The sequence below is a fragment of the Thalassophryne amazonica genome, chromosome 2 (genome assembly GCF_902500255.1).
Source record: "Thalassophryne amazonica chromosome 2, fThaAma1.1, whole genome shotgun sequence".
In the NCBI taxonomy this organism is placed as follows: Eukaryota; Metazoa; Chordata; class Actinopteri; order Batrachoidiformes; family Batrachoididae; genus Thalassophryne; species Thalassophryne amazonica.
Window position 1 is genome coordinate 62,472,706 of NC_047104.1, and position 22,528 is coordinate 62,495,233.

General features: G+C 42.3%; 1 protein-coding gene across 1 annotated transcript in view; it reads left to right on the forward strand.

Annotated features, from left to right (window-relative positions):
• The window catches only part of igdcc4 (immunoglobulin superfamily, DCC subclass, member 4), a 239,601-nt gene extending 217,294 nt beyond the window's left edge, over positions 1–22,307 (forward strand). Inside the window, exons 15-20 of the mRNA XM_034186751.1 lie at positions 6,694–6,864; positions 7,060–7,194; positions 11,122–11,224; positions 16,607–16,838; positions 20,646–20,774; positions 20,956–22,307. Coding sequence (XP_034042642.1) covers positions 6,694–6,864; positions 7,060–7,194; positions 11,122–11,224; positions 16,607–16,838; positions 20,646–20,774; positions 20,956–21,480 — 1,295 coding nt within the window. The 3' untranslated portion in view covers positions 21,481–22,307. The remainder of the gene's footprint in view (positions 1–6,693; positions 6,865–7,059; positions 7,195–11,121; positions 11,225–16,606; positions 16,839–20,645; positions 20,775–20,955) is intronic.
• The last annotated feature ends 221 nt before the right edge of the window (positions 22,308–22,528 follow it).

A 22,528-nucleotide genomic window follows, 5' to 3' on the forward strand; every position in this document is an offset into this window, starting at 1 on the left:
CAACAAATACAGTATAATTTGTCAGCATTAAGCAACAAGAAAAACAGAAGAAATACTAAGGTGATCGCTGGACACTAGCCCTAAGCTTCACTAAAAGACCCAGAATTTAGATAAAGTTGAGGCCATGGCCCACTCCGTTTATTACTAAAATGAATTAAAAGTAAAAAGCATAGAAACATACTATGCCCGTATGCTAGCCATACAAAAGGGAAAATAAGTGCATCTTAAGTCTGGACTTGAAAGTCTCTACAGAATCTGACTGTTTTATTGACGCAGGGAGATCATTCCACAGAACAGGGGCATGATAAGAGAAAGCTCTGTGACCCGCAGACTTTTTATTCACCCTAGGGACACAAAGTAGTCCTGCACCTTGAGAACGCAAAGCCTGGGCTGGTACGTAGGGTTTAATTAGATCAGCTAGGTAGGGAGGTGCAAGTCTGTGAACAATTTTATAGGCTAGTAGCAGAACCTTAAAATGTCATCTCACTGGGACAGGAAGCCAGTGAAGAGTTGCCAAAATGGGTGTAATGTGATCAAACTTTCTGCTTCATGTCAAAAGTCTGGCAGTAGCATTTTGAACCAGTTGGAGACCCCTAATGCTGGATTGCAGTAAACCAGAAAATAGAACATTGCAGTAGTCCAGACTCGATGGGACCAACACGCTAGGAAGCAAATCAATGAAACAGTGATACGGCCGATGAGGAGGAAGGGACAGCGCTCGGTCCTTGCTAAAGACTTAGGCTAAATCATGATATTCATGATATTCAATGGGGACAGTGGAGAGATTTGGAGGTTTAGCCTCTTACTCCCTGGTGCTCTTTGTGGGAGTCATGCCTTGCAAACATTTACGGTGACAGGTCTCAATCTACAACCCCAATTCCAGTGAAGTTTGGACATTGTGTGAAATGTAAATAAACACAGAATACAATGATTTTCAAATCCTCTTCAACCTATATTCAAGATATTTAATGATCAAACTGATAGACTTTTTTGTTTTTGTGCATATATTTGCTCATTTTGAAATGGATGCCTGCAACACGTTTAAAAAAAGCTGGGCTAGGGTGACAGAAGACTGGGAAAGTTGATGAATGCTACACCTGTTTGGAACATTCTACAGGTGAACAGGTTAATTGGAAAGAGGTGAGTGTCATTATTGGGTATAAAAGGATCATCCCCAAAAGGCTCAGCCATTCACAAGCAAAGATGGGGCGCGGATCACCACTTTGTGAACAACTGCGTGAAAAAATAGTCCAGCAGTTTAAGAACAATGTTTCTCAATGTTCAATTGCAAGGAATTTAGAGATTCCATTGTCTACAGTCCATAATAAAATCAGAAGATTCAGAGAATCTGGAAAACTTTCTACATGTAAGCGGCAAGGCCGAAAACCAACATTGAATGCTTGTGACCTTCAATCCCTCAGGCGGCACTGCATTAAAAACCGACATCATTGTGTAAAGGATCAGGAACACTTCAGAAAACCATTGTCAGTTAAAACCGTTCGTCGCTACATCTACATGTGCAAGTTAAAACTCTACCATGCAAAGCGAAAGCCATACATCAACAACATCCAGAAACCCCGCCTCCTTCTCTGTGCCTGAACTCATTTGAAATGGACAGACGCAAAGTGGAAAGGTGTGCTGTGGTCTGATGAGTCCACATTTCAAATTGTTTTTGGAAATCATGGACATCGTGTCCTCCGGACAAAAGAGGAAAAAGACCATCCAGATTGTTACCAGCACAACGTTCAAAAGCCAGCATCTGTGATGGTTTGGGGGTGTGTTAGTGCCCACGGCATGGACAACTTACACATCTGCGATGGTGCCATCACTGATGATGGCACCATCGCAGATGTGTGCCACATTATGAAGAGCAAAATACGACAACGGAGACCCTGGACTGTTGAACAACTGAAGTCATACATCAAGTAAGAATGGGAAAGAATTCCACCTATAAAGCTTCAACAAGCTGTTGCTGAGTCTGGTGGTCCTGCAGCGCATACTGCTGTAGCGCTTGCCAGATGGTAGGAGGATAAACAGTTTGTTTGAGGGGTGGGTAGGGTCTTTGATGATGTTGATGGCTCTTCTGTGGCAGCGGGATGGGTACAGGTCCTGTATGGATGGTTGGGCTGACCTTGTGATCTTCTCTGCTGTTCTCACCACTCTCTGTAGCGCTTTCTGGTCAGCAACATGGCAGCTGCCATACCAGACTGAGAGACTGCTGGTGAGGATGCTCTCAATGGCACCCCTATAGAAGGTGGTGAGGGCTGAAGGGGAGAGACTGGCTCTCCTCATCCTGCGTAGGAAGTGAAGGCGTTGCTGTACTTTCTTGACAAGGGAGGTGGTGTTGGTTGTCCATGTCAGGTCATCAGTGATGTGCACCCCCAGGAACTTGGTGCTTTTCACTGATTCCACAGCACTGCCATTGATGGTGAAAGGTGTGTGAGGCTTCTGATTCTTCCTGAAGTCCACCGTTATTTCCTTTGTTTAGTTGACATTGAGGTGCAGGTTGTTGATGTCACACCAGTTGACGAGATGGTGTACCTCCTCTCTGTAGGCTGGGTCGTCATCGTTGCTGATGAGGCCCACTACTGTTGTGTCATCTGCAAACGTGATGATGTGGTTTGAGTTGTGTCTGGCACAACAGTCATGGGTCATCAGGGTGTACAGCAGAGGGCTCAACACACATCCCTGGGGGACCCCTGTGTTCATGATGGTGGTCTGTGAGGAGTTTTTGCCAACTTTTACTGTCTGTGGTCCGTTGGTGAGAAAGTCCAGTGCAGAGTCGGGTGCTGATGCCTATTGCACTCAGTTTGTTCACCAGGTGTTGTGGGATGACTGTGCTGAAGGCAGAGCTGAAATCGATGAACAGCATCCGCACGTAGCTGTCTTTGTTCTCCAGATGAGCCAGGCTGAGGTGAAGTACTGCTGCTATGGCATCATCAGGTGAGCGCTTGGGACGGTACGCAAACTGGAATGGGTCAAGAGTGGCAGGTAGGCTGGATGTTATGTGAGCCTTGACCAGCCAATCAAGGCACTGATGGGGGTGAGTGCTATGGGCCAGTAGTCATTCAGGGTTGTTGCAGGAGATTTCTTGGGTAGCGGTATGATGGTGGTGGCTTTGAAGCATTCTGGTATGATGGCTTGGCTCAGAGAGATGTTGAAGATATCTGTGAGAACATCTGTGAGTGAGTCAGCACAGACTTTAAGCACACGCCCAGGTATATTGTGAGGGCCGGCAGCCTTCCTGCGGTTCACCTTTTCAAGGGTCCTCCGCACATCAGCCGGGTCCAGTTGAAGTGTTGCATTGTCCAAGCAGTGAGGAGCTTTTGTTGGAGTGATGGTGTTGTTTTCTTCAAACGACTGAAGAAGACATTGAGTGAGTTAAGAAAGTCTGTGCTGTCCTCGCAGGGTGGGGGGGTGGGCCGATAGTCAGTTACTGACTGAATGCCTTGCCATAGGCGTCTGGGGTCTTTTGTGTCAGTGAAATATGATTGGATTTTCTGTCCATAGGCACACATGGCTGCTCTCATGCCCCGGTTCAAGTTGACCCTCACTGATCTGAGGGCTTCCTTGTCTCCAGATTTGAAAGCAGTGTTCCGTGCTATCAGGAGCTCACGCACCTCCCTGGTGAACCAGGGTTTGTCATTTGCCCTTGTGGTGATGTGTTTGATGACAGTCACATCTTCCATGCATTTGGATATGAAGCCTGTCACAGACTCAGTGTATTCCGTTATGTTGACATGCTGGTTGGAAGTGGCGGCCTCCCTGAAAACATTCCATTCTGTGCGATCAAAACAGTCTTGTAGTGCTGAGGTGGCCCCCTCTGGCCAAGTTCTAATCTGTTTCACAGAAGGTTTGCACCTCGTTAACAGTGGTCTGTAGGCTGGAATGAGCCTGATAGAGAGGTGATCTGAGTTTCCCAGGTGGGGGTGGTGAACAGCTCTGTATGCCTGCTTAACATTAGTATACACCTGGTCAAGAATGTTTTCTCCCCTTGTTGCAAAATCCACGTTTGTGATAGTGGAGTACTGTTTTCAATTTGGCTTGATTGAAATCGCCCGCGATTATGTTAGCAGCATCCGGATTTAAGTCCTGCATTGAGCTCACAGACTGATACAATGTAGAGAGTGCGTTCTTTGTGTTTGCGCTGGGCGGCAAATACACAGCTGTTATAGTGACGGCTGAAAACTCTCTCGGCAAGTATATTGGACGGCACTTGACTGTTAAAAATTCTATGTCCTCAGAACAGAGGCTTAAGATGACTTTAACGTTAGTACACCAGTTGTCGATGAAAATGCACACACCACCACCTCGTGACTTACCGCTGAGAACTTGACTTCTGTCTGCCCGGAACAATGTTAGACCGTCCACCTGAATGGCGTTGTCTGGGACAGTGTGGTTAAGCCATGTCTCTGTGAGGATGATGGCGCTGCAGTCTCTCACCTTCCTTTTTGTAGTTAGATCCAATCTGAGGTCGTCCATTTTGTTTTCCAATGAACGAACATTGGAAAGCAGAATCGAAGGAAGTGCAGGTCTGTACGGCATCGCTTTTAGTCTGGCACTGATACCACCTCGGCAGCCCCACTTGCTAGCTCTCTCCCACTGCTTGCGTCGCCTCCGGTGTCAGCCGGTGGCGGGAGGAGAGTCCGCTGCTTTGCAGGCCCCTGGGTCTCGCCGGTGTAGGATTCCTAGCTCGCCGAGTGCATCAGGTTCCAAATCCATGTAACTTCGGAAAGATCATATGAAAAGTTGGAGTTGCGGGGTCCGAGTAGTAGGCTTCTGTTGTAGACTCTTATTGTACAAGACTGAGACGAAACAGACGACACATTTAACAAGGAATGCACATTGCTATCGGGTGTTGAAGTAGCCGCTGCCAGTATGGGCGCCGCCATCTTGTGACCTTGTGAGTATGTGATGCATCACAGCATGTGATGCAGCGTTTTTCACCAGCAAAGTTGGAGCAGTTTATGTTTTCGCCTGTTTGTTTGTGCCCACATATTGTTTGTGCTCATATAAAGTTATGAAATATTTACTGAAGATTCATATCCTGATAGGTAAGAACTGATTCAATTTTCAATGGCAAAGTCCAAAGTCAGGAAAAATTGGAAAAATTCCTCAGTTTAGATTTTCAAAAAAATATAAACTGTCAAAAATAATCAAATTTCTGTCATATTTGATAGCGTTATGTAGGATGATATCCTTTACTGACTGACAAACTTTGATCCAGATCTGATCCAGATTACAGATTTTGTGGCCATTTAAATTTAACATTGAAAACCCCATTTAATGTGTATTTTACATTATATCTTTATCAAACGTGCTCTAATCACTCTCATATTTGAAAGTGAGTTGCAGACTGGCACTCTATCACCTGACAAAATTTGATCTGGATCCAGATTGTGGGTTTTGTGAATATCTGAATTTAATATTGAAATGCCCATTTGGTGTACATTTTGCATTATATCTCAAATCAAAAGTGCCTCAGTCACTCAAATTTTTCTGTTGTGGATTTATCTACACCACCAAAATTGGAAGGAGGTTCCAATTTTATGCCTGTTTGTCTATCTTCCAGTTGCAGGGGTGGTTGCCAAGTGGTTAGTGCACTTGGTTTCGGTGTGGAAAGCTCCTGGTTCAAATCCCACCCCTGCCACATTTCTCCATGAAATGTAGAGTTGTGTCAGGAAGGGTATCCGGCATAAAACTTGTGCCAATTCACCATGCATATCCACCTTGGATTTGCTGTGGCGACCCCGAGTGCAAACAAGGGAGCAGCCAAAGGGACTTCCTGTCTATCTTCCAGTTATCAGCCAGAAACCAAGTGCCAAAAAGCAATGACAAATTGTGCATAGCAGAAATAACCAATGTTCTGTGAAAATTAGCTGAAAAAGAATTCAGAAAACAAAAAGGTTGAAAAAACAAAACAAAAAACTGACAGCACCACAAAAAAAACCTTAAGGTACACTAAATACATACTCGTACACCTGACTTTTGATCACATCTGATTTAGCTTATGAAAAGCCTCTAACAGGACTCTGACCTTGAAATTTTTTTCCAAGGTAAAATTTTGTGGAATTGGAACCTAGTGTTGGCGGAGGTTTGCACTCTATGAGCGCAGTGCTCTAGTTTTAATATAGATTTATTTATTCATTGTGTCTTTCCTAGCACTTAATTACCTGCTGCTCATTTGTTTAGAGGTCATTTCTGCTCATCTGTTTTCATTGTGCATGCTATTTTAGCTCCTAAACTGGTCTCCAGCCAGAATGGCAGTAGTCTTGTCAATTTAATATTGTATGTACATTTTTACGGTGCCAAGTCTGTGTAAGCGAGTGTGTGGACACTCACATTTGAGGATCAGCTTGTTGGCTGACCACTGTGTGTGCAGCAATGAGTGTCATTAAGCATTAGTGCCTCTTGTCCCAGCCACGTCTGGTGTATGCAATGTGACTCTTTTAATGACATCATGATTATTAGTCATCCTGTCACACTCTCCATGGCCATGTTGCATCACCTGAGCCCCTGCTCCTTCCCACATTTGGCCTCCTGGGGCCCTCTCGTCTGTACTCAGGTGCAGGGGACATAAGGGTGCAGATGGCCATCACATAATGTGACAAATTTCCCACTAAGACAATAAACATGTCCCAGCTGTGCCACTTCTGGGTTTAATTAGTGACCCAGGTGTCCTCTCTCTTTCAGGACCAACCACACCTCCAGTGGAGCTGCAGCTGAGCGCTCTGGACTCATCCACTGTGCTGCTGCGCTGGCGCCCTCCACTGGAGCCTAATGGCATCATCATGAGCTACAGAATCTTGTACAGCAGCAACCTGAGCCAGCCTGATCATCTGTGGACAGACATTTCTCAGGATGGTGGGGGCTGAGTTGTTGAAGAAAAATAGTTAACTACACACACACACACACACACACAGTTTTTTTTTTAATTATTATTATTAAAATTAAATGTATTGCCATTGTACTGTTGGATAGAGTCAGTCACATTATTCACATTTTTGGCTCTTTTTTCTCTGTCACATTCTCTTTCTTTCTTTCTTCCTTCTTTCCCAGGGAGTATTACCAGCATGGAGATCCGTGGTTTGGACAGTGGCTCTCATTACTTCTTCAAGATGGGAGCATCTACAGAAGTGGGTCAGGGGCCTTATTCACTTGTAAAGGATGTCCAGATGCCATCCCAGCAATACGGTCAGTGTTAAACAGCAGGTCTGCAGGAGGATGGCTTGAAAGGAACACACATAATAGCAGAAAGAGAATATCTTTGTCATTGCACAAAAGTACAATGAAATTGAGGTCGAAATTCTCATTTCAGTGCTGTTTTAGAGACACCAGAGATAAGAACAAATATCAAATAGATACAGGCAGACACAATATAAATAATAAAAATAAAAAGTTTAAAAACTATATAATCATCACTTAATGGTATTTGTTGGCACAGTGGGTGTGTGAAGGTTGACAGTCAGTGCTTCCCACACGTGTCCTCTTTGAGCGGCAACAAAAAGTGATGCTTGGTCAGACCGCTTTGGCTCAGTAGATTGGAAAAGCATTTTGCCTTGAGTGCTTTTTGTTGTTCTTATCCAAAAAGTGAACTTTTGATAATGCCCTGCACACAGAAAAGACAGAGTAACAGATTTATTTTGTTCACAGCAGATTTTCTCGTGATTGTCAGTGTGTAGTGTGAATGGGACTGTTGAAGGAGGGTGAGAGCTCATCCCATCTGTTTCCTCTCCCTTTTCAGACTGTCAAAGATACACCATGTGACTCTATAATAATAATAACAACCACAATCTTTTCTCCATAATAAAATACTCCCTCATACATAACTAAACATTTCTAATGAGCAAAATAAATATTTTACTTTTTAATTTTTGCAGTCAGTCAAATCTGATCATTGGTGGGAAAAACGCAGCCCAGTCTTACGATTTTTTTTTTTCCATGCTCCTGTCACGAAATGAGTCACATTTTTGTGATGCATTTTTTTTTTTTACTATTTGTAACCATACCCCTTCCCCTAACCTTAACCATAACCTCCATAGACCCCCCCCATCTCCCCACACTTCGTGATTCTCCCATCATGAAAATGTGGCACTTTTTGTGTGCGGTATCACAAACTAATAGATTAATTTACTTTTCATGATGCTGTCACAAAATTGGGTGTATTTTTCAGCATTTCTGACAGTGTTGTTCTGACTGAACTGGTGAATAAATGTTGTGAGTTATTGTCAGATGCTCTGTGTATTTTTTTTTTTTTCATGTTACTGGTAGGGGTGGAATGGTTCGTGTATTCATACCAAACCATCATGATATGGATGTTACGCTTCAGTGCAGGCAGTCCAAGGGAGAATACGCAGTGTAAAAATGAAATGCGGAAACAATTTCACATGCACCAGTTCCTTTTGGACAACTCTGAGTCAGTCACACTCATTGGCATGGCAAGTAGAAAGTAGCTCGAGAGGACCCACCTGCTTCTTTAAAGTGAGCAGTATTAACTCCTTTATGGTGTCAAATCTCACACGTAATCACATTCTTGCTGATGAGATTTCGTTGTCAGTGTAAACAAGTGTTTGCGGGTGGTGGAGTGGACAAGCAACAAGCAACTTGTTTGCAACATTGTGTTGTTATGGAGGTGAGTTCAACCAAAATATGCATTTAGCTGTTTAACTAAGATACTTGTGAGTCTTTAATGTGAGTTTTATTTAAAAAAATAAAATAAAAAAAAAAAGCATGTTGCTGTTAGGGTTGCATGTCGGGAACTTTTTTCGGGTATCCTTAAGAAATGATTCGATCCATCGACATCAGTAGCCTTTTTGCTTAATGATTCTCTTATCGGTCCTTCAGAGTGGCTATTGTTTTTGGGGGTGTTTGTCAGGAAAATGATCATTTCTCTACATTGATTACAGACCCTGCAGTGGGTCTGTATAATCAACTGTTTCTGCAGCACGGCTTTGCTTTGAACCTTGAACCAATGAAGCAGTGCTTCAATCTTCGATCTGCTGCTTCGTTGGGTCTTTGTTTTATTTCGCTTTATCTTAATTTTTCCCCACTAAAACCCTAAAGAGCATATGTCTGTGAGTAATATTTACCTTTTTTATGTTAAACCGACCTGTTATGGTCTTCTGAAACAGTTGATAGATTTTATAACTTAAAAACGGACTGATGCAAACGCGTTAGCGTGTCTGTGGCATTTTCAATGTTAAAGTTAGCATTAAGCTGAGCCATTATCAAGTCTCCCTCTCCAGCGTGCAAAGGATTCTGGGCTACTCTAAAACTGTGAATGGGACAACTTTGGGTTCTCAATGGTGGATCGGACAAGGACAGCATTTTTTTTTATCAGTTACGGGGTACGTGAGTGCTCACTCAACATCATCCATCACTTTTCTGTTGTCATCACAGTCACTGACAAACTTGCTCACAATACATGTATTGTACAAGTATTTGTAATGAACCGCATGGTATGCACGTGATGGTCTGGTGCACAGAACTGTACATAGAATACACAGTATTACTCTGCACAGTGTAATTATACACACATGCTTATTTGTTCCTGTAAGTCACTGACATCATCTCATTTCCACAGACTGCGTGTCATGCTATTTTCATGTTCTGTGTAAAAGGAGTTCTTGTGCCTGAGAAAAGGAGGAGTGGCCACACCCCTCTGTCTGCTATATGTGAGTCAGACTGGTGCAAATGGAACAGAGGAAATAGCGAACCAGTCAGTTGAAGCAAATGACCAGATTATTCCAAACAGAAACTTTGGAAGCATAAATGGAATTGGTTATTTTACCTTTTTCTTCCAAAATATGAACCTAAAAGCGAAAGTGTATTCATGCCACATTTGTTGTTGAATCCCTGTTGCCAGATGAAATCAGATGCATTCGAGTTTAGACACCACCAATTTATGACAAAAGTTGTTTTATATGAGTGTCATCTTCAACTGCTTATCTGAGATCGGGTCGCAGGGCCAACAGCTCCAGTAGGGGACCCCAGACTTTCCTTTCCTGGGCCACATTGTCCACCTCTGACTGGGGCATACCAAGGTGTTCCCAGGCCAGTGTGGAGATATAATATCTCCACCTAGTCCTGGGTCTTCCCCGGGGTCTCCTCCCAGATGGACGTGCCTGGAACACCTCCCTAGGACGGTGCCCAGGAGGCATCCTTACTAAATGCCTGAACCACCTCAGCTGGCTCCTTTCAATGCAAAGGAGCAGCGGCTCTACTCCGAGCTCCCCACGGATGACTGTGCTTCTCACCCTATCTCTAAGGAAGACACCAACCACCCTCCTAAGGAAGCCCATTTTGGGCGCTTGTACCCACGATCTAGTTCTTTCTGTCATGATCCAACCCTCATGACCATAGGTGAGAGTAGGAAAGAAGATTGACCAGTAGATCAAGAGCTTCACCTTTCGGCTCAGCTCCCTTTTTGTCACAACAGTGCGGTAGAGCGAATGCAATACCATGCCTGCTGCTTCGGCCAATCTCACGCTCTATTGTCCAGTAAAATTTCATGGATGAGATGGCTGCCGAACAGTGACACTGTGCAATTTCAAATCTGTACAGTGAGATTTTATGAGATGCCGTAATTTTCGTAAAACACAAAAAAAAAAACTTAACATGGGTAAAATATTGAAGGGAGTCTGACATGATGCATTGCAAAAAAACAAAACAAAACAATGCACTGCACAGTAAATTCATCCCAAGGCGAATGACAAGAGATGTAATCAATTCATAAACATTTCATGAAAAAAGAAAGTTGACATTTCTGCTTAGTCTCATAGTGCGAACGTGTCTGACAACAGCTCCCTGCTGATCACAGATTAATGCTGCCGTACTAAACCGTGACATCTAAACAAATATGAACTGAACCGAGACTTTTGTGTACCATGACTCCCCTATTGCTGATGCATTACCCAGCATCACCCAGATCTACCAATCATAGAGATTCTGCAGAAAACTGTTTTGTTCCTCCCCCCACCATTGTACAGAAATCATACAGAACCATGATGTCCAAAGCATGGTGTGAACCGAACCACCCCTAATTACTGTACAGTCGCAGTTTACTGTTTCTAATTTTTACACTTTCCTTGTCCTTTTCTGTGTTTTCTGACATTTAAACAGAGCTGGATATTCATGCAGTCACAGGTATTATCGTTGGTGTGTGTCTGGGGCTGATATGCATCCTCCTCTGCATGTGTTTCAGCTTTCGTAACAGCAAGAACAGGTAAATTCTTCCCAGTGTTTATTTTGTGTGTGTGTGTGTGTGTGTGTGTGTGCGTGAATTATTAAGTGAAGTATTTTTTGGACTAAATTGTATTCGATGTGCTGAATGGTTGCCCTCCACCTTAAGTGAATGAGTTGCTTCAGACAACATTCCAGATGACAGGAAGCTGGTTGGCTTGCCATACCGAAAGTTAGGCAGGAAAAAAACGGCTAGTCAGTTTTTGTTTTGTTTGTTTCCCAATAAAATGCCCCTTGCAGCCTGTGGATTAGAGCTCACAAAAAACAAAGCATGTAATTACATAGACTCTTCACAAAGCACAAACTCCACAGAAAAATGTCCAATTCAAAAAGTACAAATGCTCCAATCATGAAGCTGGAGTAAACTGGAAACTGTTGGAAGCAGTACAACTTCTGTAAGCTTTGCAGACCCTCTTTGGCATTTCCGTCACTCTTTGCATCGGTTTGGTGCTTTTATTCCCATGTAGAATGCACTGTACATTAGTGGCACAAAAGACATAATCAAGACACGAATGTACAGAGTGGGGCACAGTCTCAAATGTGGGGACTGGGACTTAGACATCACACTGAAATTACTTTACTTTAGTTCAGGTACCAGTGAGATGGTGGTTCTGCCAATAAGCTGCAAACTAAAGTGTTTGGAAAAGCAATTACAGACTGCTGAAAAGAGAAATGTCCATGACCAGAAAATGCATTTAAGTAGGCAGTGAAAATAAAAGTTTAACCCTCTGGGGTCCAGAGTATACTTTGCTGTTTTTGACTACTTTTGGTTTTACCTTTATAATTTACCTTTAAAAACATCATCGGACAGCCCATGCTCTCTTGTGGTCACAGTCTTGCCAGTGTAGATGATGGACCTGATGCTGTAGCCACTGCTAGACTCAGCCAATACATAAAGTTTCTTCCCACATTTAGTTGGCTTGTTCTTCATGTATTGTGTCATTCCAGTTTTTGCCTTCATCACCATCAATCTTTCATTCACTGCCAGCTCCCTGCTCGGGTGGTAATGAGCCTGGCAGGCACTGAGAATGTCTTCATAAAGAGGCCTGACTCTAAACAGTTTGTCGTGCCCTGGTGTTCCATTTTTTCTGTCCGTTTTTACATCCTCATCCGGATCACCGAGGTGGATGTTACAAAATATGGACCTAAACCTGCCTTTTGCCATGGCTTTTGCTGTAAGGCATGGGTTAAAGTTCTCCATCACCACGATGGATTTCTGTCATTTGGAAAATTTAACCACACATACGTGTGCGCACGTGGTGTCATGTGTGTTTTGGGGCCGAAATATGATAGTCTCACTGTCAAAGCAACATCCCATTCTGCGCTAATCAAAGCAGCAATGTCTGCATGAATGGCACCGCACTCCGGAGGAAGGGACTGTATGAATTTGCCTTCCTCTCCGCTCTGTTTACTGCTTGCCATGAGCCACGGTCTTTCTCCTCCCTGTCTTCATGAGAACATTGGCAGACACTCCCCAAATAGAGTGGGATGTGGCTGGAAGAATAAAAAAGTTTTTATTCTTCTCTACAAGAGTCAAGACAGAAGTCAGACTACCAGAGCAAGAATTTTAGCTGAGGAAGCTTCTGCGATTTGAAGCGAAACATCCTCACGTCAAGCAACCCAGTCCAGTCGAAGATTCAAGCTTCTCTACCCTTGCTGTAATATGTTGTCAGTGGTTGAGATAGTTGCTGTAGGCATCTAAAAATGCTCATAATCGGGTGAAACCTGATGAAAATCTCTGTGGTGTGTCTGTGATGTATGTATGTGCAAAATAAAAACTTTACTCCAGGTATGTTTTTGACGAGAATATAACATCATAATTTTATTACAAGCTCAAAACGTTGATGTTGTGTGACAAAGGCCTTTTAATAATAACTCACTTCAAGAAATAATGGCAAAACTCACATGTAAGTAAAGAAACAATAAACAACCACAACAAAAAATTATTAATCAATTACTAAAATAATCGTTAGTTGCAGCCCTAGTTTGTTTTAGGAGTGAGAGCATTTTACTGATTAAATGTGAATACGCCAGTTTTGAGTTTCTCAGTGCGCATGCGTTTTCAAAACTGGTGACAGTGTTACTTTATGCACAGCAGAACAATGTTGGCAGTTGCTTTAGGCCCTAATTTTGTATTTTATTGACTGTACAGCCAGAAACACAGCACCGAATTAGAACAGATCAAAATACTACAGAAGACAAAGAATTTTTACTTGACAGTTTGAAGTGAGTTTTCTTTGTTTCAGAGGGCTTCATACCCATTAAAATTCACGAGAATATACTAAATTTGACTTGCGCTTTTAAAAGATTTCTGGGGGAGCACCCCCAGACCCCCATAGATTGAAGTGAGTTTTCTTTGTTTCAGTGGGCTTCAAACCCATTAAAATTCACCAGAATATACAAAATTTGACTTGCTCTTTTAAAAGATTTCTGTGGGAGATCCCCCAGACCCCCATAGTTTGAAGTGAGTTTTCTTTGTTTCATAGGGCTTCATACCTATTAAAATTCACCAGAATATACCAAATTTGACTTGGTCTTTAAAAAATGTTCTGGGGGGGGCACCCCCAGACCCCCCAGAATCAATACTATGTTTTTACTTCACAGATTGAAGTGACTTTTGTTTCAGAGGGCTTCATACTCATTAAAATTCACCAGAATGTACAAAATTTGACTTGCTCTTTTAAAAAATGTTCTGGGGGGGGCACCCCCAGACCCCCCAGAATAAAGACTGTGTTTTTACTTCACAGATTGAAGTGAGTTTTATTTGTTTCAGAGGGCTTCATACCTGTTAAAATTCACCAGAATACACAAAATTTGACTTGGTCTTTAAAAAATGTTCTTGGGGGGGGCTACACCCCGCCCCCCACCACCCTTTTATGTACCATTGCATTCTTTTTATGCTTTGTCTGTCTCTCCTTAGAGGCTATTCAGAATAGATTTGTATACTGTATAATGTGTTTATTGTATTTATTGAGAAAAAAAAAGTGTGTACCCCCACTATGCCACATTTTAGGGAATTGCTGGCATTGATTTTTGCCAGGAAAACATTTCAGTCAGATGAAAATTTATTGCTTTAACCCATGCTGTAAGGGGCACAGACAAAGTATGATTCTGTTTCAAGTAGTCTTGGAGACTTGGCAGAGACAACAATGACATGTATATCAGAAACCCCAAAAATGTATACAGATCTTCTAGCTCAATATCAGTCAGTTTTTTTTTTGTTTTGTTTTGTTTTAGCATTTTTGCTGTTGCTGCACATTGTTATGACTGTGTCAGTGGCAAAAAAAAAAAAAAACCAACAACTGAGATGTAAGCCTAGATTAGATGTTTTGGTGAAAGAAAATCCTCCTGTATACTACTTCATCATGAAACTCTATAACTGGTGACACAAAATGCAAAACATGCACTGTACACAATTTCTCCAATCACAGCCAGAGAAGCCTATAACTTCTAGGCTATCTTGGTGGCTTTCCTCACTCTTCTCCTTCTTACACACTCACTCAGTTTTTGAGAACTGTCTACTCCATGCAGATTTACCATAGACTGCCATATTGTTTGTATTTCTTCATAACTGATGTAATTAAAGTCCAAGACATATTCAGTGATTTGGAAATGTTCATGTATCCATCCCCTGACTTGTCTGAAGAAAACTGGTAGTAAAACAAATTATTTACAGGTATTAAACCAAAGCGTTCAATTACTTATGCAACCCATCATATTGACTTTTAGATTTTTAATTAATTTATATCAAGTTGTAGAGGTTTGATTTCAGTTTGAGTTACGTAAGATCATTTTAGAAATTTTTATTTTTTGTATTTGAAATGTGTGTTAAAATGTGTGAAATACCAAGTGTTCCAATACTTTTGCAGGGCATTGTGTATCTTGGCTGCACTTGTTCAATTAGGCTGTGAAATCCTTCCTTTTCTACAAATGGTTTGTCATCAAGTACGATGAAGTTGAGCAACTTCTCGGTCATCCCTTTAGCTTTCATGTTCTCTGGTGGAAGTTTACCTTGTTTTTGGAATTACTCCAGACGTGATTCCTGCCGGTGTTGCAGACCAAACGGTCCGCCCCTAAAAATCGGTCCGCCTTTTGCATCTGCGCATGCGTCATTTTGGACCACAGCAGCATGTCTGAGATGGAGTCTCTTCAGCCAAAGCAATCAAATGGATTAATGGGATTATTAACCATCAGATGATAAAGGTAAAACCTCTTAAATCATTCTAAAGTCAGTTTTAAGCAGAAACAAGGCGAAATTCCGTGACACTTTAAAATGTGCAACGCACAGTGAACGCATCAGCTATCAGCTCATTTAGTCGTGGCGCTGCCTTTTATGATGAAATAATGATGAATTTATGTGAAATGACTGTTGTACAAAAGATTCAGATATCTGTCACTGAGATAGATGATGACTGGAGTGCAGTTTGAAGCAGAAATGAGGTGTTAATCCGTGAACCGCGATTTTGAACCTCGATTTTTAGGGGGGACCGTTCGGTCTGCGACACCGGCTCATTTTGTCTATTTGCCCCCAGCTAAAAAAAAAAAATCCTTGTGCTCTTTAATGTGGCTCTTTTTCAGATGTTTGATTAAGTTCGCTGTATTGTAGGTCACGACGGAGCTTTCGCTTCTCTTTGCAAACATTGCAGATTGCTGTCTTGCTTTGTGGTGTTTCTAGTGTAAAATATTTCCATTCAGCGGACAAAGTTGGTCAGCGACAGTGCTCCTTAATGCTTGCCTGCTAGCTGGCTGTAAACTGCGGAAGGGATTTTGCGTCTCATTGAGACACATGTCCGTTCAGGAAATCCATTTCACATTTTGCAGCCAGCTATCAGAGCAGCCAGCAGGGAATCACTTTTGGAGACATTTCAGCAGAAAAAACACACACACACAGATGTGGTTCCTGGATTGGAAATCTCCGCAGGTTGGATCGTAAATTTCCGATCTGTGAATTACATTGAACAGAACCCGATGCAGATTTGTTAAAACAGCCTGCACACATTTCACAGGTTAGCTCAGTTCAATTCTTGACAGCATGGCCTTTGTCTCATGTTTACTGTGATGTTTGTTTGATTCTCAATTTTTACTTGGCTGTTATGGGACGCAGCAGAGGTAACAGCATGTAGTTATGATGACTTAGATTTGTTTACACTTACTTGTAGATTGAAACTTACATACAGTAGACATTCTTGTAAAATAAAACCAGCAGCATTAACAGAAAATGTGACACAGTTGCCTTTCAGAACCAACATAAGCAGCAGGTGCATCTGCAACACAGCACACATGAACTCTTGCACTTGCATTGTTGAACTACAACCCCCAGTCTCTCGCCGGGCCTGAGATCTGCCCTCTTGCTTTTCTTGAACAGAGAATTATCTGGAAGCTTGGATTCTACAGCCGTGACACCTCAGTATAGAAGAGGAGGGTGCCCTGTTTCCCCCAGCATGCCTGAATGCAACAACAGCCATGAGCTGGAGACACTGATGCCCCCACCCAGCCAGGAAAGTGGTCAACCCGTGGCCGAGGTCCCAGAGGAGCAGAGCCTGATGGCTAGTGCTAATTTGGGAGAAGGGGAGGATGCATCTGCACCTGAGCTCAAGGTCAGGAGTCATTTAGAATTCAGCTTTGGACCTCTTTTCTTTACTATTGCAGTAATGACACAGACAAAAAAAATGTCACAAAGCTGAAAGCCATTGAGTTTAATAACACGTACTGATACAGGTAATGTCAAAAAATAAACGGTGCATAAATGAACAAAAAAAGAAACTTTCAGAACCTCCTGAAAGAAAGAACAATGTCAGCAGCTGCCCACCTTTCTCCATTTGATCTGTCTCTTTTTATGCAAATGAGTAGTTATTAGTATGGAGATGATGCTTTTATTTTTGGATGACTTACATCACCAGAGTTGGAGGCAGACATGTCAGAGTGTTACATGCAGCAGAGCAGCTGGCTCTGTGGTACAGGAGTTGGATTACCAATATGTAGACCAGGGTCCTCAATTATCAAACTGTGCATGAAGTTCTAAATGATGCCCTGTGAACAAACAAAATTTAGTAGGTGTGTGCAAAAAGATCTGTACACACATCAGTAAGTGTTAGCTGTTGATAAATCCAAGATGTTCTAAACTACCACACTCAAAAAATGTTTCATTGGATGAACTCAATTCAATTATGTGCAGGATATCTAATAAATATTTATAGCCCAAACTCAAAAAGCACATCCATGCAAGAAAATTACATTTAATTTAGTTGGGACCACATATTTATTAGATGTAAATCCAGTCCAATGAGACAGTTTTTTGAGTGCATACTGGTGCATGTTCATGGTCATTTGCATTCAGAAATGCCCACAGTTAACCATATATGGTAGCAAAACATGCATTTGTTGCTTGAGTTCCTCACTGGAACAAGAGACCAAAGAAAAGACACTTTGTGAAACAGAGGTGGAGGTGATTGAGTGTGGTCACAGCAATCAGAGGAAAAATATAATCTAAATAAATACGGCACGAAGCATGTTTTGAAACCAACCATTTGTGATGACCACTGCACTGACGGTGTTGTGTTATTTCTTAACTTAGATATCACAATTACGTATGGGCACAAAAGCCAGCACAAAACTCTCCAATTGACAGAATAAGTAAGCAATTGTTTATCAATACAGTTGGCTCAGAATTCTTTTGTGCAGTTGTGATGTCAAAGTGCTAGGGTATTTATTCAAAGTGAAAATAAAGTGAGCACATTTTTAATATAAAATTGCAGGTGTAAAATAATTTTCTTGATGCCTTGTTGTAGCAGGCAGACATCAATATGCTTGTTGATGGCCAAAAGCTGCTGTTTAGTTCACACAGGTGTCTGTTGTAGGTTTTGACACCAAAAGGGCAACACTTCTGTTTCTAACTCTACATAATTACTAATTGTGCAATCATTAATTCAGGGAGCTAAACACCATATGTTGATGAGGTTGCATGTTGTGACATCAGCCAGCAGTGTTTTCTACTTGCAGTTTCCTTGTCCTACCACTAGATGCTGTGTGTAAGCTTGGTCAGTGTTGTGTGTGTAGTTACGTACATTCTTATGTCTAAGTACACGTTTAATGGCCCAGTCGCATGGCACTTAACGAAGGGCAACGAAGCCCTGATGAAACAAGAAATCTGGACTTTCGTTGGCATTGTTTAACCTTCTCGCAGCTTCGTTCCTGCAGCTGGCACTTAGTCAGGATTTTTAAGCTGTTGAAAATTTTGAACTAATGACCCAGTCACACGGCACACGACGATTCCTGAACGAAGGGAAAAAGTAAAAAAAGTCACTATTCGTTGAGAAAAGGTGGACAAAAGAGCTTTATCACCCAATAGCCTGCGAATCAGGAGTGCAAAAGGGACGAAAGAGGAAATTAACAAAACCGAAGCTAACGATCTTGAGAGCAAACTCAAGCAGGCTGAGTATGCTCTGTAATTTCCGGCGGTACATGAACGCAGCAGCAGCCTCAGTGCTCAAAAACCAGCTTCTGCACGGTGACAACATTCAGCTCGTCGAACAAAGTCAAATTAAACAGTAACGTTAGAAAAACTAAACAAACAATTAAAAAACGTCCAAAAACGACAGCAAAACAAAACACAGACGAGTTGAGATTTTCGTTGCCCTTCGTTCCAATTTTTCAACAGTTTAAAAATCCTGGCGAAGCACCAGCTGCAGGAACAAAGGTGCGCGACAGTTAAACGAAAGTCAACGAAAGTCCAGATTTCTTGTTTCGTTGCGCTGAGCTTGGTATGAAGTTTTGTGTCCCTCTGTTACATAGTGATTTTTTAAAGAAACTGCTGCATTTGGTATATAGGACATGCAAAATGTGTACCTCACATTTATTTTTGTTTCATAACCAAGGACTTACAACCAAAATACACATCAAGAACAAAATGCAATGCAAAAACAACCGTGGAAATCAAGTGTATGTGCAACAAAGGACAAACCGACATGGACTAAAAGTAAACAAGAAGGAAATCAGAACATAAACAATGAGAACTAAACAATAATCCAAAACTAAATCAACAAACACACCTAAGAACAAATAATAATAATAATAACACACAAAGACAGGATGAACTTGAGACAGGGGAAACATAAGGACAACACAGGACGGCGAACTGATCACAAAAACTAGAACAAATGACGGACACAGGCAGGGGAGTGAATAAAACAAATTACAGAGACACACATACACACGCACGTAAGGTACAGACCTACTAACAAAACGCACACACATAAGGCACAGGGAGGACACGAATGACAGACGAGGAAGGGAAACCACACTGAAAACAAAGGAGGGCGATGGTAACAGATAATAACACATAAACCATATATACAGAAAAAGACAGGACGGAACACAAACAAAAGGAACAGACAGGGCAGATGGACACACACACAACACTACTGCATCCACATGAAATCATATTTACAAAATACCATGGTGTATGTGTGTGTCTGTGTGCATGAGGTACTGTCAAGATGACGACTGGACATACCCTCCAAAGATGGCAGCCAGCAAGCGTGTGTGTATAAGACGGAGGACTGATTCAGCTTAAGAGCAATCAAGAGAAAGTGAGAGAGATAGACTGTGAAAGAAAAGAGACAGAGAGAGAGAAAAGAGAAAGGTTGGGGGTATTGGCTTTTCACAGAGCCACTAAAAACAGCACTAACTTTAAAAAAGAGTGTTCACACAACAGTATGTGCAGCTGTTAACTGTTCTGTTTGTGCACAAGTCATAGAACCTTTTCCCAGATGTAATAAGCTTACTGTCAGATGGTCTAGCTCCTACCAGAAGAAGATGGTTTAGTGGCGGTCTGTCCTCAGTGTGCAGGGCTGTACTAGAAAGAGAAAATGTCAGTTTTCACACAGCGCATCAGTAGCGTCAATTGGTTTAGTTGGCAGCAAGCGATCCTTTGAGCGTGGACAGATTTGGCTTGGCCTGGGTGCGGCTGTGAGCTGTAGTTGATTGGCGCCAAGTGCTGCAGTGAAGCAGGGGGATGCCCACTGACCAGTTAAGCATGCCGTGGGAAAGTTGGAAGAGAGGTCCCATTTGTCGAAGTCCAGTTCGCTATGTTGTTGCGGTGCCACCTTGCTGCAAGGGCTGGTGGGAGATTAAGTGTTTTGATCGTCCAGTCACATTGCAAGGCTTGGCCCTTTTTCTCAACCTGCTTTTACTTCCTGCTGGGCAAAAGAGTGATTAGGGGCCTTAGTTTACAACTCTTTGTCTCTGACAACCACATGGTCAAATGTTCTAGGCTTTTGGGAGCACTATAGACCTCAGTTTTTGTCCTTGAGGCCATGCGGTTGACTCATGTTGCAGTTTCATGGTCTGCAGGCCCAACAGTATTTAAAACTCTTTATGCATCTGTTGTGTTCTTTATCTTGCAGGCTATTTGGAATGGCTCTGTGAGTCATAACTGGGCCAACAGAATCACCAGATACAGAGACACTATAACAGAAGATTCCCCAACGCTCATCAACGGCGCGCTCAGCATGCTTATTAATGATAAGAACATGGTATTAAAAAAACTGATACAACTACTAATGCTTGTGAAAACCAGGTCGCTCTTGAAAGCTAAGCAGTATTCACTATAATTTGTGACCAGTCCAGTCCAAGCTATCCTAGTAGTACTGCAGACTTCTACCATATTAATGAGTGTTGACAAATAAAAATAATAATAGCTTTCATCTGTTGCAGGACCAAGAGGACCATCTGTGTGCATCCCTGTGCAGTCACCAGGTCGAGGCCGAGGTCATTGTTCACACTGAGCTGTCAGATACAAGAAAAGAGAAAGATGATGAAACCACCGATAGGGAACAGGATTCTACGACTACTGGAGAGCCGTCATTATCAAAGCTTATGTATTCTCCTTTTGACCAGTCAGGAGAGGAGGAGCCTTTCAAACAACCATCAATATCAAAAAGCCCTTTGAATCTACCTTCAATAAAACTGGTGGCTGGTTACAGTGGGGAGCTACAAGTTACAGGAGATGAGCCAAGTGCAGATGTTGACCCACAACAGCCTGCGATGCTAACAAATGGCTTCCATTCCCCTAAGACGATGCAGCCTACGCTGAGGTCAGAACAGTTGGAGAATGGGGACTCCAGACACTGCCCATCAGCACCAGGGAAAACCACCTCTGCCGGGTTGCCCCCGACCCCTTTTGTCAGTTCCGGTCTTGTCCATGCTACCTCAGCAGCACACAGTTATCTGTGCCCATAGGGCTGCGCTAGGAGCGCATCAACCTGAACTGACAGACAAGACAGAGTTCTTCTTTGGTGGAGCCAAGACAAATCCCTAAGCATTATTTTTATGCACCTCATGACTGGATTTCACTTTCTTTTTTGCATTGTTTTTATACATACGTGGGATCCATTGTGCCATACACTACATGTACAGTATGCATATGCAGTATATTTTTAGTGGTAGAATACTGTACATAAGTATGCATTGGTTCCCTCCTATCCACAGGAATACATTCCTACACCGTTGCTCTGGGTTCAGTTGCACTTAGAAATGAGGAAGGCTGGGAAATTTGCAGACCATCATTTTGTTGAAATGGATTGGACCCATCGGCTCAACGGGTCTTCATGGACTCTGCTTTCTGGATGACACTCACACAGTAAGAATTGTCTGCACACAGCGCGTGCATATCACCTGTGTGACTCCTAGGTATCCCACTGTCTCAGGGTTCACTCACACATGCCATGAGTCTCCCACAAATTCACGCATCCACAAGTATTTCCGGACTGGAGTGTGTGCCTAATTATTCTAGGCATATTTGTAACCTTTGTATATTCTGTAGATTATTATGTTCAGTATAAGTGCAAAATACATGTCAGCATGAAGGAGAGATTTACGGTTCCTGTCTAAAAATGTTGTATTCATCCCCTTGGACTTTTGCATTTCTTTTCTGACATCAAATGAAAATAAACATTATTCCACCTTATTTATGATTGTTTTAAAGCCACAGATTGTAGGATTTAGGGTTCTTATTAGCAGAAATGTAATACAGCATTCATAACCATCTGTTCATCCGTGTATAATTTTATTCATGAGTTTAGAATGATCCCTTCATATCTACATGGGTGCAGGAACCCTCATGGAGGCAGCCATGTTCCACCACCAGGTTAATACAGTAACCAAAAAGGGACATACTAACTTCGATGTTCACATTTTACAGTGCGGATGGAAGACAAGGGAAAAAAAAAGCGGAATCAGTGTTTGCTTCCTGTATATTGCCTCCTGGTTGCTAGTGCAGGCTAACAGG